Here is a 15,129-nt window from a genome sequence, read left to right on the forward strand (position 1 = left end):
TTCACGCTGCAAAGAAATGATACAAGAAAATTTAACAAATATAAAAATGACGTTTTTCTAAACAATCTAATATTATTTAAAAACAATAAAAAAAACCAAACATCAGCATTATTTACACAAATATATCCACAAGACGGATCAATATTTTTTATTTTTTTAAGATATCCTTCCATGTGTTGCCCTCGTATTGCACCTAGCAATAGTTTGAACGATTGCCCGTTGTTGAAATTGTTGCAACCGAAACGTATAATAAGCGTGTTTGTGTGTGTTTCTATGTGTGTGCTTGTTGTGTGTCCATGGCGTCTCTGGGAGACAAGAAGCTGCCGTGCGCTGTGCGGTGCTAGTTCGTCCTGGCTGATTGTTTGTATACCACGCACACACACACACACCTAAAACACTAACAATTATTTGCACATCGTATCATAATAATCACATCGTAAAGACAGCATGGCCTTCCTCCTACCGTACACACAACCCTTCTTGCCGTTAATATGGTGTAGCACGCAGCCGAAAAAGGGAATAAAAACGGTTGCTCGCTTCTTTCAGGCACATTTGCATGCTACATTCTTTAGACGAGGACAGCTCGCTATAGAGCGCCCGTGACCACCCACCAGTGCATGAACAACAAACAAACAAAAACACCTTTCGTCCACTTGCTTTCCTCTGTGTAACAATAATAATTACTACTAGATAGTTATAAAAGCGATACACAACTACGGAAACATATTCTGGTCTCCCTATCTCTCTCGCTGTCTCTATTTCGTTTGTCCTCTTCGTAAAAAGGCGGCGCGCGCGATCCGATTGGAAAGAAAGTAAGCGAAGGTTTGCACCTCCCCCCCCCACCCCCTTGTGCATAACCTTACGTCTAAAAAGCGTTCATGTCTTTTCTGGTTTCTATTACACATCACTACACAACTACACAACTAAGCCTCATCCTGTAAAAGCTGGCAATACTTCGTCCGTGTTCGTCCGTCCTGTCGCCTACCCGCGGTCCGTCGTCGCTTCCCCCTTACACACTACTGTTAACATCGAATGTTTTCTGTTAAGTGCATTTGTTGCTGTTGCTTTTGTTAAGTTTTGTTTTTTTTTCTGTAGAAAATCGGTTCTAAACATCAATGAATACCCTCGCCCAGAGAGCACTACTACTACACATCGACCTGAATATTAAGTGAACTCGTCTAAGGGACGGTACCGCAGACTCCCACAGCACACACACACACGCACTCGCACAGTGGCATAGTTGTGGGGCTGATAGAGGAATTCTTGTGCCCGAGCAGTGTGTGTGTGCGCTTGTTTGTATGTGTGTGTGTGTGCATCTCAGTGAAACGGAACTGTCCAGCAGTGTCGTCGATCCGTCGATGCTCCCCCTTTATATTAGGAGCCCCTGCGGAATGGCAATCCGGTGGCAGATGTTGTCTATCCGCGAGCCGCTCAATTCGAACGATCCAGACTGACGATGAACCCTTTGGCGGCGAGTACACCACGGCACTTGATGTGCACCTGGTAGCGGGACGTCCAGCCGGCTCCGTAGCTTGCCAGGTCCAGCTCGTCCAGCACTTCCCGTGGGAGTAGTTCTACAAGCAAAGAGAATAAAGCGGACATTATAAAGCATCAAAGGCAATCTCTAGACAGCGTCAAACACTTACCCTGCGGGTCACTGTGCGTTAGTAGCTGAATTTCGTTCTGATTGCAGTACGCCTGCAGCTGCGGCGGCACGACACAGCACGCCGCCAGGTTGATCTGCGCAATCGACGGATGCACCGTGGACGCATCGTACAGCTCCTTGAGCGAGTCCGCATCCAGATCGGCAATGCCGAGCTGGCCAATCTTTCCATCCCCTGCGTACCGTTCCAGCAGCGACCAGAGCTTCTTCAAGTTGCCCACCGCATTGTCACTACCGACCGCCCACTCGATCACTCCCTCCTTCACCTCCTGCTCTTCCTCTTCTTCGCCGGGCTCCGGCGTACCGCCGTTGCCGTTGCCGACCACCGATGCTCCCGTCGGATGGTAGGCCAGTATGAGGTTGTCCAGGTAGGACACGTTCAGCGTCTCGAACAGCTTCTCCACCGCCTCGGTTAGCGCCGGTTCGGAGAAACGGTTCAGGAAAATTTTGGCCCCAATCTTGATGTCCGCCCGCGGATGCTCCTTCACCTTTTCCAGCAGATCGTTGTTGCGGCGTGTGATGAGCCGCCGGTTCGGGGGCAGCTCGGTTACGTCCGCTTCGCCAAACGTCGAGCGGAGACAGTCCGTCAGCTGGAACGAGGGAAATTGCGAATTCGAAAAGGAAGGTATTAATGGAGGAGTAAAGGAGGAGCGCCCCGGAACGTGTTTTGGCAACGGGCCCACCACGAACAGCTAATGGGTCAGTGCTGTCAATCACGGCACAAGTTTCGAGCATGGAGCACACGCATCAGTTGGTTGCCTCCGTGTGTTTGAGCGATATAAATAAACCGGGCAATATTTTAAAACCAGATTCCCCCCCCCCCCCCCCCCAACGCGAGCGCGAACCAGTTGAATCGATGACCTTTCGGTGGAGAAAATCGGTTTGTGGAACGGCCCATTTCCCTTTCCTGCCCAAGCATGGCGCGATTTGTTCTAGCTAGCTGGCCAAACGAAATGTTGTACTAATTTTGAAAAATGTATTTCAAATGGCATGCAAAATGGAACACCTGGGGCTGCAACTGCCCACCCCACGAAATGACAAATCGTTCATCGTTTGCATCGACACGGATTGACACTTGAAATTCTTCGTTGCCGGGGCAGTTGCGCAACACTGCTGAGCGAAATGTGAGCAAAAACATGCACCGCCGCCGAAGCGAAAAGATCAAATATCGTTTGTAACAACACGTTGGTGTTTCTATTCCTCATAACACGTACCAAAACCAGGAAGGGGAATGCATGGAAGAGCAGCGGGGCAAATTAAAACGATGTCAATTTGTTACACACCGATCGAACAAAATGCTGACACAAGCATCAGCATTTAAATTTGCAGCCAACAACGTGCTTCAAGTGATTGTTCTCGATTAAATAATAAAGCGATTGAGGCACGGGTTGATCGTTGGGGGTTACGCATTTAGAGAGGTAGAAACAAAAACCATCCACCGTGCCATCTAACCTCTAACTGACCGTGAGGCAGCTCACTTTTTCCGTCTGTTATCGCACCGCTTTTCTAAAAACGCTTCCCCACAGAGACGCCGGCACACACCATCGCGACTAAAGACAAATCTGTTGTTGCTGAGTGCATTACACACCACCCAACAACGACCCATCTACAACCAATCCACGAGCCGCCCGGCTACCGAACACGTCGGAGCGGAAATTACTCATTTGGGATTGTTGTTTATTTTATTTTTATAAACTCCGTACCGAACGAACCGACGGAGACGACAGTTTTTGACCCATTTTTGTTTCGTTTCCCCCACGTGCGGCATAATTACATCCAAACTTTTGCTTTTCCGCCCTTGCTTTCGACAATTTTCTTGGCGCTAGAAATACACAAAATGTTATATTAGAGAGACGAAACAATCGTTAGAAGGTAAATATGGTGTTGTTACAAGCTGCCATGTCAAGCGAAATTGGTCCACTTGTTCCTTCCCTTTTGCATAGGCAGTTACCATTCGTCGTGTGTAGCAGATTTTCCTTGGGTTTTTGTCGTAGAAACAGAAACTACAAGAGAGTGGAATGCATCTAAGACACAAAATTGTGTTACATTTATCCAGTCCAAACAAATACAGAGCTGATGGATGTCATTTCCTAGCACAATTACGCACGTCCCGTTTCATATCATATCTTCTCCACCGCGCATCATATCTTGTCCCTTTGCTTGTCTTATCATTACGTTCCGCGAAGCTTTTGTCTGTTCTTTTTCCCTCGTTTCTCCTTCACACGGTGTACTTATTCCGTAAATAGCGTGCATTTGAAATGGATCGTCACGTTTTTGCCTGCTGGCGCTTACTAGCTTCTGGAGTGAACTGGAACATTCAACAACCCACGGCACATGGCAGGCAATAGGATGCACTTAGAAAGAGCTTGTTTGTATGCACACTGCTTTGAATGCTCTTTGTACAAGAGAGCTCTTTGAAAGTTCTGCAATCCCGCATTGCATCCGCCACACAAATGAGCTACACATTTCCTGCTATGTTCTTAGGGAAGAATGGAGCCAAGGCAACATCCTTTCAGAAAATAACATAATTTTCTCCGTCTCTTTGCACATACCAACCAAGGACGAGCTTGTGCTACGATAGGAGAGTGTAATTTTACGGTTCCAAGAATTCATCCCCTGCCGGATGTTTGCGGTAACATCCGATGATGCCGGAAATTGTGAAGTGAAGGATTTCATCTTGTTTGCATGCTTGCGACTTAACTCTACTCTTTCCTCTGGTTCGTTGATTTTCGCTTTGGATTTAAATTTAAAAGAAAACTTGAGAGTTACATTTTCATCCAACTATCAACGAAATAGCTTTGGAGCTTCTTCTAAAACGTTCTTTCCCGTTCCACAGCTGCTGATCGATTGTCCATGACCAAAGCTTGTTCGGTTCGGTCAGGCATCGATGACGACATAAACTGCTTCTAATGGCCACCGATGTTTGGCACCGTTCCATTCACCCCCGTCCCCTGAATCGATAATGTGTGTGTCTGTGTGGTCGGCTTGCCAGATTGTATGGCATGTGTTTCCCTTTCGATAAGATAACACGCCAAAAATAACACGTGCATTCCGGTGCTTCTGTGTCTCTGTGTGTGCCAGGTTCAAGTAGCCAGTGTAGTTGCTATTGTGTTGTGGCACATGATGACATCATCTGCTCGATATACGCGTTCTGACCTGACGATGGCCACCGAACGCGTCGTTTCTGCAAGTCATCGTGACCACAACACTCTTAAGGGGGTATTCTCTAGATGGACTATTGGGATGGGCAGAACATTGACTGCTAGATATGACCTTCGCGTCAATAAATTATAGCTTTTGAAGTATAAGGACTAGAGTGGTCAAGCGGTCTGTCTCTAAAAAGGAAGTTATGAAGAAGTTTAGCTACCTTTTAATTATTCATAGTTTTGGGTGCAATGCTAGATTCCAATTAAACTATAAACTATACCTGCTTTCTAGGCGATATTAAAGTTTTAATACCCAATACACAATGCTATAGGTCAATTCTCTTTAACTATCAACAAAATCCATACCGACGGTTGGGTGGAATTTGCACACAAATTCCACTGCTCATCGCCGGACGACCTTGAACCGGAAGCGGCAACTACTACATTCCACACACGGCGGGTCGAAATCGGGTAAATATTTACAATATAAAATGTGAAATCAATCGACCAGTCTGAACTCGAACGCGCTCGAATTACAGCCCTCCCCCCGAAACCCCCGCACAACCCCACCTTTCCTACCCCTTTATTTCCTTACCTCATCGGTCGGTTTCTGGCCGGCCTTCTTGCGCAATTCGCTTACATTCAGCACGTTGCCGGTGCTGACGATCACGCTGGTATCCTTCAACAAGTGCGACAACATGTTGCTTTTGTCGTGCTGCTGTTGCGTTCTTCCTTTTGAAGCCAATTGAAGCCTGGATTTTCTATGCCACCGGGACCGGAGGGGACGCTTCGTTGTAACAGGGGGCGGGCTGGAAATGCGCACTGGAAAAACCGAACAAACGATTAGCCGTCTACCATCGAATTCATCAATCAATTCGGGGTTCGCAATTGCACGACATGAAACAAGGCGCCCGCGCCAGACCAACACACAACAGTTGGCCTTGACCGATGATCATTGCATGCTAGTAAACTCCCCTACACACACACCGGAACCAGCTGTCAGTACAACTGCTCCGTACACACACACACTCACAGCCACACAAACATTCACACAATAGCGAACAATACCGAGAACAATGTTTACCGCGATTACCGCGGAATGTAGAACGAGGGATGACGACACCTTATCTGGGGTTGGCTTGCGTTTGAATGGGACGACGGTATTGAATTTCTTCGTCTTCGCAGGGAAGGGGAAGTTGTTCGCGTATTGATAGAAACGAGACACTGCGCTCCGGCCGCAATGAATGTTAGTTAAGTACTAAACACGAGCTACGCTGCTAACCACAACTTTATTCAGGCATTACCACCAACACACACACGCAGCAAATGCGCGACTGATTGCGTACGCAGCAGCAGCAGCAACCATGTGTTCTGTTTGTCTAGCACGCAGACACGCAAAGATGCACGCCTTCAAGTGTTATCAGTGCCGTTTGTTGAAACAATGAACATTTTTGTTCTACACCTCTCTGGACGATATTTTACATTTTGCTACGCTTTCTTTACTGTTTTATTTCCCATAAAAAAACTGAATTATTGCACTATGCACCAGTGAAATTCGATAGAAAACATCACTCCATTTTACATCAACAAACGTAGCTCAAAATATCTCCCCTGAGCGTAGATTTTTGACATTATCTCTAAAGCCCACGTGGTAATTTTCCACCCATGGGAAGCTCGTCAAGCATCACGAAAGAATTAAGAATTCATGAATTCCGTTCTAGGCCGATTTCTCATTCTAGGCCAGCAGATTTCGCAAGACTATCGCAATGTTTCTGCTTGACGTGGCACCAAAGGGTTAGATATATGGGCGGCAACGAGGGTCAAACACACGGCACACGGACACTGGATATAAACAAAACATACGGGTCACCCGGGCTACAAGCGCACTTCACGCACATATTCGCCAACCCGTGCCGGGACAACACACACCCAACATCACAATTTGCACGTTTTACCTGAAATTTACACCCGACCTAAACTCCACACTTGGTTTGTTTAAGTAGAAAACTAATTAGCAGGGAGCAGTCGCCGCAGAGACAGGTTGTTTTCGTGAGGGAGCGAGCATCAAAACTGATTCGCCGAAATGTCACAAATGACAGGTGTGTGCTGCTGCGCCGAAAGTGCACACTGGGCAATTTCAATGACGAAGTCGACCAAAATAAGCTTTTTATGCTCACTTCAGGTCGAGAAAGGATTTTGATTTGAAATAACAAACAATATGCTTTAAAACAAACATTTGTTGGTCTACAAATTGAATTTCTTCGGTTTTGTAAACTGCTTTAGATGCCTCAAATCAAATTGATTCCTATTTTTGGCCATTTCTTCCATTCCTTTCATCCCATGTGTGTGGGACGAGAAAATGCGATGAAATGCGATGAAATTGGTGCCGCCGAACGGTTCGCTCATCTTTGAACCGCCTTTCGCTAATCTGTTTACCGATACCGCCGGGAACAAAATGATCGTTGCTCCGTCCTGCCATCGATGAACTTGTCTTTCAGCAGCAAACAGTCGGCAATGGGCAGACAGTAACGAGTGGTGAGACCAAGACTCTGCCGATCGGTTTTTCTAAGCGGCCCTAGTAGATTTTGTTGCTTGTGAGTTGCAGCCGTCGGTAAAATAGTTGCCCCAATTTGCGATTAAATTAGTGCGAACTGCTGCTGTAGCTGTGGAAGTGAAGCCGGGAGCGTTCTGGAGAAAAGTACAATGGCGACGAGCAATGTAAAGCTGCCGGACTTGATCAACCGATGGATCGAGGTGCAGAAGAAAGGGACCGAGCTGGAACGAGCAAAGGTCAGTTAAAAGTGTCACAAACGTTGAAACACTGATTTTTAGTATTTCATTTAATTTTACTTCATTTTGGTGCAACAAACACTACCCTGCCATGGAGCGTAGTGCGCCAAACGGTACTGTTAATTAGTATGCGCAGCGACCGGTCCACAGTACGCTCCGAAAAAGGACATCACCACTTTTGTTGCGTGCGTGCGTGTGTTCGTGCATTCGTGTTCCCCTAAACCTCAGCGATTTTCGACATTGTTCACACTTTGCAGCTTTTTTTTCTTATTAATATTTGCTTGACGGCAACCCCTTTTGGTTCTCCATTTTTAGCCACTCGATATTGACGCAATCAACTTGACGCTCTTGCTGAAATCGATGGGCCTCCGGTTGCAGTACCTGGACTTTGAGACGGAGAAGAGCAATGCCGACAATCTGACGATCACGGTCAAATGCAACCGGTCCGGCATGAGGGCGGAGCTGAGCTACGAGCTGTTGCGGTGCAGCTGCCCCGAGAAAACCGACCAGGAAAGCTCCTTCTGGGAGGTGCAAGGGACGGGCCCGAAGGTGTTTTCCAAGTGTAAAAACAACGCTTCCTCCAACCTGCTGCCGGATGTGTCGGAAAGCTGCGCGCTCGTCTCGAAGGCGATGCTCGCGAACCTGCTCGACTACTACGAGGCCAGCATACGGCAGGTGAAGGAGGGGAAGGAGCAGGCGATGCTTCATTCGCCCCTGAAATCCCCCCGCGTGAAGATGAACGTCGTTAGCCCGGGGCTGACGATCAAGAAACCCTTCTCGACGCCACCGGCCGAGGGGAAATTTTCGTCGCGAATCGAGTCGGTCGCTCCGGTCGGCGGACTGGATGACACCGTGGAGGATGATGGAGGCATCGAAACAAGCACCAAAGAGTTGGAAAAGGACGAACCGGTCGCGGGGAGCAGCGCGTCGTCCAGCCGTCCAGAATCCAGATCCAACACATCGGCCGAGAGTGTGGGAATAAACAATAAAACGCACGACCTGGTGAGTACCGACCATCCGGCCAACAAACCGGTAGTGGATGCGGTTCTCAGTCCCGCCCAGACCAGCGTGGCGGACGACAATGCATACGAGGCGATGAAAACGCTCGTCACCTCGAGCCCCAACGAAAGGCCAGTCGAGGCAGTGGTGGCAGCAGCGGGAGCAGCCACCGACACGCAGCACGATCGAGACCGGAACGTGATCAACTGCCTGCAGGAGGCACGCTGCCAGATCGATATAGCGCTGCTGCTGATGAAAAGCAACACTACGCAAGACCTAACGAACGGTTTCGGGCGCACCATTACGCCCCAGCACGCGTCCGCCGTGTCGAGGAAGTCTTTCCTTACGATGACACCGAAGTTTGCTCAGCCCCGTTCCAGCTCACTGCTAAGCATCGATCGAAAACGCACCCCGGCCGACGTTGGGGTGCCGAAAAAAACATCCTCCGCCTCTTCGCTTCCATCGTCTGGGCCGAGGTTGTCGATTGGCAGCTTGGCCGGACGTGCAGACACACCGAGACCGTCCGTAGCGCAGGTAAAATCCGTCGCTGCCTTGCGCAAACCCGCGGGAATGGTGCGATCACCGGGATTGTCCACAGGCGCACAGCAGTCCACGGTTGGAGGAGGGCTGAAAAAGCCACCGAGCGGCTCTATCGCATCACTGTCCAGTCAACGCAAATCGTTAGCATCGACGGGTGGTACAACCACAGCGGGCGGAAGATCCATTCCGAAACCGCCGACGTCGTCATCCGGACGCCCTGCGGGTGCTGGTTTGATTCAGCGATCAACGAGTGCATCGTATATAAGCAAGAGATAGATACAACACGGAGTCTGTTGAAGAAATCGTATTTTTGTAAAACCCATACACACCCGTACGCATGGCGCTCTGCTTGTTTATGTTGCATAAAACTGTAGTTAGTAATTCTATTCCAAACAATTGTGTTTATTCGTCCCCAATAAAAATATTGATTTTGTTCCTAAACGGAGATATTTCGTTTCATATTGTTTAAGCTTGAAATTGTAAGGAAATTTAATTTCTTCACGAAAAGAATTTGATTTCCAACCACAGATAGCGGTTTTATTCAGCGTAACGATTTCTGCTGAATAACCGTCCACATTTCAAACGAGGCACAGTGGAATAGTGTATGTCATTTTTTGGCCATAATTCACCATTTCTTGCCTGCTGTCAACAGTTGCGTTGGACAAAAAGCGGAAAACTGTGCAACGAAAACCACACACCACCATTGTGTAAAAACGCGCTCAATTCTCCGGATACCAAGGAAAACTTGCCGAACCGCAACAAATCTTGCTCAAAATGCCCAAAACCAAGAAACAGGAAAGCTCCACAGATTCCGATACCAGTTTCGAAGATGTAAGACCCGTTCTTCCCTGTTCACCGCACGTTTTCTTGCGACGCATTCTCACATTATTCCCATTGTTTACCCAGCGTACGCCGGCAAAGAAGCCAAAGTCGACGGAGAAAGCTGCCTCCACGCCCGGCAAGGATCCGAATGTGTTCGAGCTGGACAAAAATCGCAAGATCACGGTGAACGAGTTCAAGGGCAAGGTGTACGTGGGCATCCGGGAGTACTACAGCAAGGATGGGCAGGATTTGCCTTCCAAGAAGGGCATCAGCCTGACGGTACCACAGTGGAAAACGTTGCTCGAGCACGCGGACGCCATCAACGAGCAGATCAAGAAGTTCTAAAGCTTCGCGCTCAATTCCTCCCGTTCCCCTTTTTTCTCAAGCAAAAAAGCACACCAATGTAAGATCGTCCGATTGTTTTGTTAATAAATTACAGCTCTTCTGCGTGGTCGCAGGCGTCCATAGCTGGGTTTATAGATATATTCGTTCATATTACACACATTCAGTTACACATCTTTATGCCTAATGAAGTAAGTTGTCGGCTTCCTGCTGCGCCATAGTGTCCCCCAAGGAGCACCGACGGTCCTAAAGGAATGAAATTTAATAATAATCGGCACATACGATCGTCCCCGTCCATCCGAAACCCCGGTGTGTCGCCCCCAGGCCACCCTGCTTAGATAGTCCACTTAGAGTACATCGCAACCAGTGCGCAAATAGTCAGTATAATTAGGAACGGCAGCCAAGTCTTGATGAAACCGCGCAGCCCGACGTACTTGCCCCTGAAAAACATCCAAAACGCCAGCACCACCATGTTCCAGTTGGTGTACTCTTTGTAGCGCATCAGGGCCAGCGCCATGCCCACGTGCGAATGGCAGTTGTCGCAAAACAGGTTGTGCATTCGCGCACCGTACGTGGCCGACGCTTTGATTACCGATTCGTCCCAGTTCTGGGTGCCGCCGAACGCGTTCGCCGGATGCAGCCGCAGGTAGCGTGTCGGCCGGCCGAACCCCATATTGTCCTCCGACACGAAGTACGGCCCGGCAAAGTCGCGTATCACGCCGTTCGACATGGCGATGCCCATGTGTCCGATGAACGGGAAGAACCAGGTTAGCACCGGGATCGGGGTCCAGACGATGCAGTACGGATATTTGTCATCGGCAAAGTTGATCGGGGGCAGCAGTTCCATCTCGGCCGAGTTGCGCGATAAATCCTCGGATGTATCGCTATGCAGGGACATATTACGCTTTGGTGTGGGTTTCAATCGTATACTGGAATCGTTCGAAGAGAGTAACGCGGTTTAGTGGAATAAGTTGCGCAGGTTTCTACCCGAAATTGTACCTTTTGTTGCACAAAATTAACTTTCTTGCAGAGAAAATAGATAAACGAAATCGGTAGAAAAAGATTTGTTTTGTTGTGGTTTGCTCTTTCGCATTTGACATTTCGATTAGCGCTGTTTACAAGCGCGAGTGCATTACTTCCAGAGTGATGCGTGCCATTTGAATTAGTTTTTGACCGTTATTTTTACGCTGTTTTCGTGTGGACATAAAAACAAACTAAACTGCTTATTTTGGAACGACTGATTGTACAAAAACCAGTCATTTTTGTTATGAGTCACCTGCGACTCTGCTTTGCTCGTAAGCTCCCGAACAGATCCCCACCATACCGTATCGGGGGGAGTCACACTCCGCACGCACAATCGAAGCGTGTGCTGCATACTGATGAAGTCCCGGTCATCGCCGTGGGGTTGAATTATTACCTACACCCACACGATCGCCCCATACCGGGCTCGGTCGCACGGTGTAAGGAATATTTTGATGAATTATCAATTCTTCACCATCAGAAAGGACACGTTCGGCAGATATGACACGCCGCTCTTTTCGGAGGTCAAGTTCTCCTAATGCATTTTTAATGCAGTGCCCATCTCAACGCAAACGCGATGCCGCGTCCAGCGGCGAGAAGGAAGCAAAACCTTCGGAAGAGCACGATCGGGTCGTTACCAACTGTGTCGTCTAGCGCTAGAAAGAAGTTTTAGCGCCATTCAAAATAGTAAAAACCATTGCTTAATGGCGGTACGCGATCTTTTTGAAATTGCAACAATTACATCGGCTTCTTGCGCCAAGATGATCTATATGCGAAGCTGGTAAATATTGGCGCGGGGTGATGCATTGTTTTGCTGGCGCGAAACAGGAGCATGCATACATTGGGCTACAGAGAGTGTTGCGTTAGCCCATGTCCATGGGCTGGCGGTTGGTGGTGGTGTTGTGCTATTGAAGTCTTCTTCAGACGCACGCCCGCACCCAAGGTGCATATTAATCAGGAAGATTGATTTAGCCCTCAAATGTTTACAGCAGCAAGCAGCGACGTCGTCGAGTTCTTCCGAATGACTTTGACGTGGATTACACACTGACCTACCTTGTGCACGGGGCTCGGACGCGATTGCCTATTAATGAGATTTCAAAATATAAAAGTCTAGTTATTGTTCAGAACCAACATCAGTCTTCGCTGGATCGCAGCAGAGTAAGATAATCCTTCCACAACTGACAATGCATCGATACGTAGCGCTAGTAGCCGTTCTGGTCGTCTCGGTAGCCGCCGAAGCCCCCTATCCTGCATCCGGATGGCGCCCGGAAGGGGCACAGTTCCGCTTGCCAACGGAATACGGTGCACCGTTGCTGTTGCTCCAACCGCAGCCTCGCCGTGTTGAGGTACAAATTACTCGCGAAAACGTACAGTTTGCAGGGCGTCAGATCGCCCAAGAGCAGGTGCCCGTTACAACCACCACCGTTGAACCAGTGACGCAGACGACTCCGGTCACAACGACGACCACCGAGCAGGTAATCTTTACGGTGGATTAATTTCAAAATGAATCGATCATCGAATACTAACTTTTTCTAATCGACAGGCGGATCTGGATCCACTCAAGGTACAAGGACTCCCGTCGGACCAACGCAAAGACTTCCAGCAGCGTGCCAATCTCCGTCAGCAGGTCGTAAATCGTCCGCTTCCCGCCAACATTGCCCAGCGTCCACTGTTCCCGGTGAGTGGACAACTTCGTGCCCTGCCGGCCGTACGAGGACCTGTATTCCAGCAACAGGTGGCTCAGCAACCGCAAGCTGTGCCGGCTGAAACCTACGGTCCACCGGAGCAGGAAGAAGAGCAGCAGCAGCCGGAAGAGCTACCCGCTACCACTGAGCAGCCTCAGGTGCCGCAAGACGAAGGCGACGATGACTACGACGAGGATGACGCCGGACGTACGGTGGTGGCCGTTTCCAACGCATTCTCCGGGCAGTACTACATTCTGGCACCGGACAACACCCTGCAGCGCGTCATCTACAGTACCATGGTCACGGATGAGGATCGTCAGGTGAATGGGTTTTCCGCCCAGCTGAAGTACTCACCGGTGGATCCTATCCGCGATCCGGTCTACACGTACGACGAACAGGGACAGCTGGTTCGCATCTACAAGAAGTGAGAGATGTTTAACGATTCACGGCATTGATGCGTATCTAAAAGCAATGGCTACCTTTTCTGTTGAATATTTTAAAGTTTTTGAGTTTTTGGCGATGAAGGTCTGTAAAAAAACGCAATAAATCAAGCAATTGTTGGAAAACAACAAACGTTTCGATGCACCTTGCGTATGGCACACGTCCTTCGCTTGTCAACTCTCCAGCCGTGGTGTATAAACATGCGCATTGACGTTTCGCAATCAAAACAATTTCGCGTGTTTCGTTGCCGGCTAGTTGTATCGAAAAAGTTCCACAAACACGCTGCACAGCCTCCCATATCACGATGGAAGAAAAACAACCGAAAAAGGTTCTGTCCGAGCAGGAACGGCTCGAACTGGCGGCCCAGCTGGACAAGGATCTGGATGCGTTCATAAGCTCGCTGGAGAAAAAGCGCTACACCGAGGGATGGCCGGAAGACCGCTGGGAGGAGGAGATGGCAAAGCATCCGTTCTTCATGCAAAAGTCGCCCGAACCGGGCGAAGAGCTGTCCCCGCTGATGGAGGGGCTGCAGCAGCTAAAGTACGACCCGCAGGAAAACACGGAACAGGAGCTGGCCGATACGTACAAAGAGGATGGAAAGTTTTACATGCAGCACCGCAAGTTCCGCATGGCCGTGCTGAGCTACACGGAGGCATTGCGCTACAAGGTGGGCGATGCGGCGTACAAAGCGATTCTTTACAACAACCGTAGCGCGGCCAACTACATGCTGAAAAACTACCGCACTTCCCTGCAAGATGCACAGAAAGCGCTGGAGCTGAACCCTGACTACGACAAGGCCCGATGGCGTGCGGCACAGTGCGCCTCGGCGCTCGATCGGTTTGAGCTGTGCGTTAAGCTTTGCGACACGATACTGCAACGCGACCCGACGAACACTGCGGCGGTTGAGATGCGCAAGGCTTGCCTTGCGAAAAAAGCCACCCAACAGCGTGATTCCCGGAAGGAGGCGCGCCAGGAGCGGGAGAAGCAGGAACGATGGGACCGGCTCGTGACGGAGCTGAAGAAGCGCATGGTAAAGTTCGAGGAGCGTAAGGCACTCGACGATGAGCGTTTCCTCCGGCCACGGTTGGCACCGTTGGAGGACTTTATGGTTTCGTGCGACGAGAACGGCGTCCTGAGTTGGCCCGTCGTTTTCTGCTACCCCGAATTTCAAACGACTGATTTTCAGCAGCAACTTTTGGAAACCACTACGTAAGTATTTTGCAAGAATCTCGTGTGTCCCAGGTGCTTTCTTATACGGATTTCATTCTTATTTCTTTTCCGCCAGCATGCAAGACGTACTGGAGCAACTGTTCGAGGAGCCGCTGGAGTGTGACAAGGCGGGACTGTACCGTGCGAAGAAAGTGAACGTTTACTATGAAAACAGGATACTCGGGTTGGCCTACTTGGTGGACAAGAGCAAAACTATCCGGGAGATAGTGGCGGAAAGAACGTTCGTCGCGTTTCAAGGCACGCTCACATTCTACATCCTTGTGAAGGGATCCAAGCAGGAGGAATCGTTCATTACGCAAACAAGGATACCGCTGAAAATAGAATACTAACAGGAAACATGCTGGGAAACTTGTGTAAAGTGGGGAAAAGTGGGTGAACACTAAATAATAAATCGATAGAATCGGATTCCACTTACCATACCATCATAATGCTACCGAAATGTACCCTGTAT

General features: G+C 49.1%; 7 protein-coding genes across 11 annotated transcripts in view; 5 read left to right on the top strand and 2 right to left on the bottom strand.

Moving 5' to 3' along the window:
• Nucleotides 1–15,129, top strand: part of LOC120960153 (probable citrate synthase 2, mitochondrial) — a 106,390-nt gene that overhangs the window by 60,456 nt on the left and 30,805 nt on the right. The gene's annotated exons all lie outside the window — the stretch shown is intronic.
• On the bottom strand, nucleotides 109–6,894 carry LOC120956986 (glutamate--cysteine ligase regulatory subunit). Of its 5 annotated transcripts, none has more exons than XM_040378874.2 (4): nucleotides 6,765–6,894; nucleotides 5,405–5,631; nucleotides 1,647–2,253; nucleotides 109–1,574 (listed from the first exon to the last, which is right to left on the bottom strand). In XM_040378874.2, the coding sequence occupies exons 2-4, from the start codon at nucleotides 5,507–5,509 to the stop codon at nucleotides 1,432–1,434; spliced, it is 855 nt and encodes a 284-aa protein (XP_040234808.2). In that variant the 5' UTR covers nucleotides 5,510–5,631; nucleotides 6,765–6,894; the 3' UTR covers nucleotides 109–1,431. The 5 variants fall into 5 exon arrangements, with proteins under 5 accessions (XP_040234808.2, XP_040234810.2, XP_040234811.2 ...); XM_040378876.2 differs by lacking the exon at nucleotides 6,765–6,894 and adding an exon at nucleotides 5,933–6,115; XM_040378877.2 differs by lacking the exon at nucleotides 6,765–6,894 and adding an exon at nucleotides 5,903–6,115.
• On the top strand, nucleotides 7,197–9,576 carry LOC120956985 (mucin-5AC-like). The gene is made up of 2 exons (XM_040378871.2): nucleotides 7,197–7,599; nucleotides 7,915–9,576. Exons 1-2 carry the CDS (start codon nucleotides 7,513–7,515, stop codon nucleotides 9,412–9,414), a joined length of 1,587 nt encoding a protein of 528 aa, XP_040234805.2. The 5' UTR covers nucleotides 7,197–7,512; the 3' UTR covers nucleotides 9,415–9,576.
• On the top strand, nucleotides 9,785–10,427 carry LOC120960157 (RNA polymerase II transcriptional coactivator). Its single transcript, XM_040384154.2, has 2 exons — nucleotides 9,785–9,969; nucleotides 10,045–10,427. The coding sequence occupies exons 1-2, from the start codon at nucleotides 9,913–9,915 to the stop codon at nucleotides 10,303–10,305; spliced, it is 318 nt and encodes a 105-aa protein (XP_040240088.1). The 5' UTR covers nucleotides 9,785–9,912; the 3' UTR covers nucleotides 10,306–10,427.
• Nucleotides 10,378–11,411, bottom strand: LOC120960156 (transmembrane protein 222). Its single transcript, XM_040384153.2, has 2 exons — nucleotides 11,302–11,411; nucleotides 10,378–11,231 (listed from the first exon to the last, which is right to left on the bottom strand). The coding sequence occupies exons 1-2, from the start codon at nucleotides 11,400–11,402 to the stop codon at nucleotides 10,637–10,639; spliced, it is 696 nt and encodes a 231-aa protein (XP_040240087.2). The 5' UTR covers nucleotides 11,403–11,411; the 3' UTR covers nucleotides 10,378–10,636.
• On the top strand, nucleotides 12,439–13,563 carry LOC120960155 (uncharacterized). The gene is made up of 2 exons (XM_040384152.2): nucleotides 12,439–12,797; nucleotides 12,866–13,563. The coding sequence occupies exons 1-2, from the start codon at nucleotides 12,507–12,509 to the stop codon at nucleotides 13,433–13,435; spliced, it is 861 nt and encodes a 286-aa protein (XP_040240086.2). The 5' UTR covers nucleotides 12,439–12,506; the 3' UTR covers nucleotides 13,436–13,563.
• LOC120960154 (DNA polymerase interacting tetratricopeptide repeat-containing, protein of 47 kDa) lies at nucleotides 13,696–15,083 on the top strand. Its single transcript, XM_040384150.2, has 2 exons — nucleotides 13,696–14,657; nucleotides 14,734–15,083. The coding sequence occupies exons 1-2, from the start codon at nucleotides 13,753–13,755 to the stop codon at nucleotides 15,005–15,007; spliced, it is 1,179 nt and encodes a 392-aa protein (XP_040240084.2). The 5' UTR covers nucleotides 13,696–13,752; the 3' UTR covers nucleotides 15,008–15,083.

Source organism: Anopheles coluzzii, chromosome 3 (assembly GCF_943734685.1).
Source record: "Anopheles coluzzii chromosome 3, AcolN3, whole genome shotgun sequence".
Taxonomy (NCBI): Eukaryota; Metazoa; Arthropoda; class Insecta; order Diptera; family Culicidae; genus Anopheles; species Anopheles coluzzii.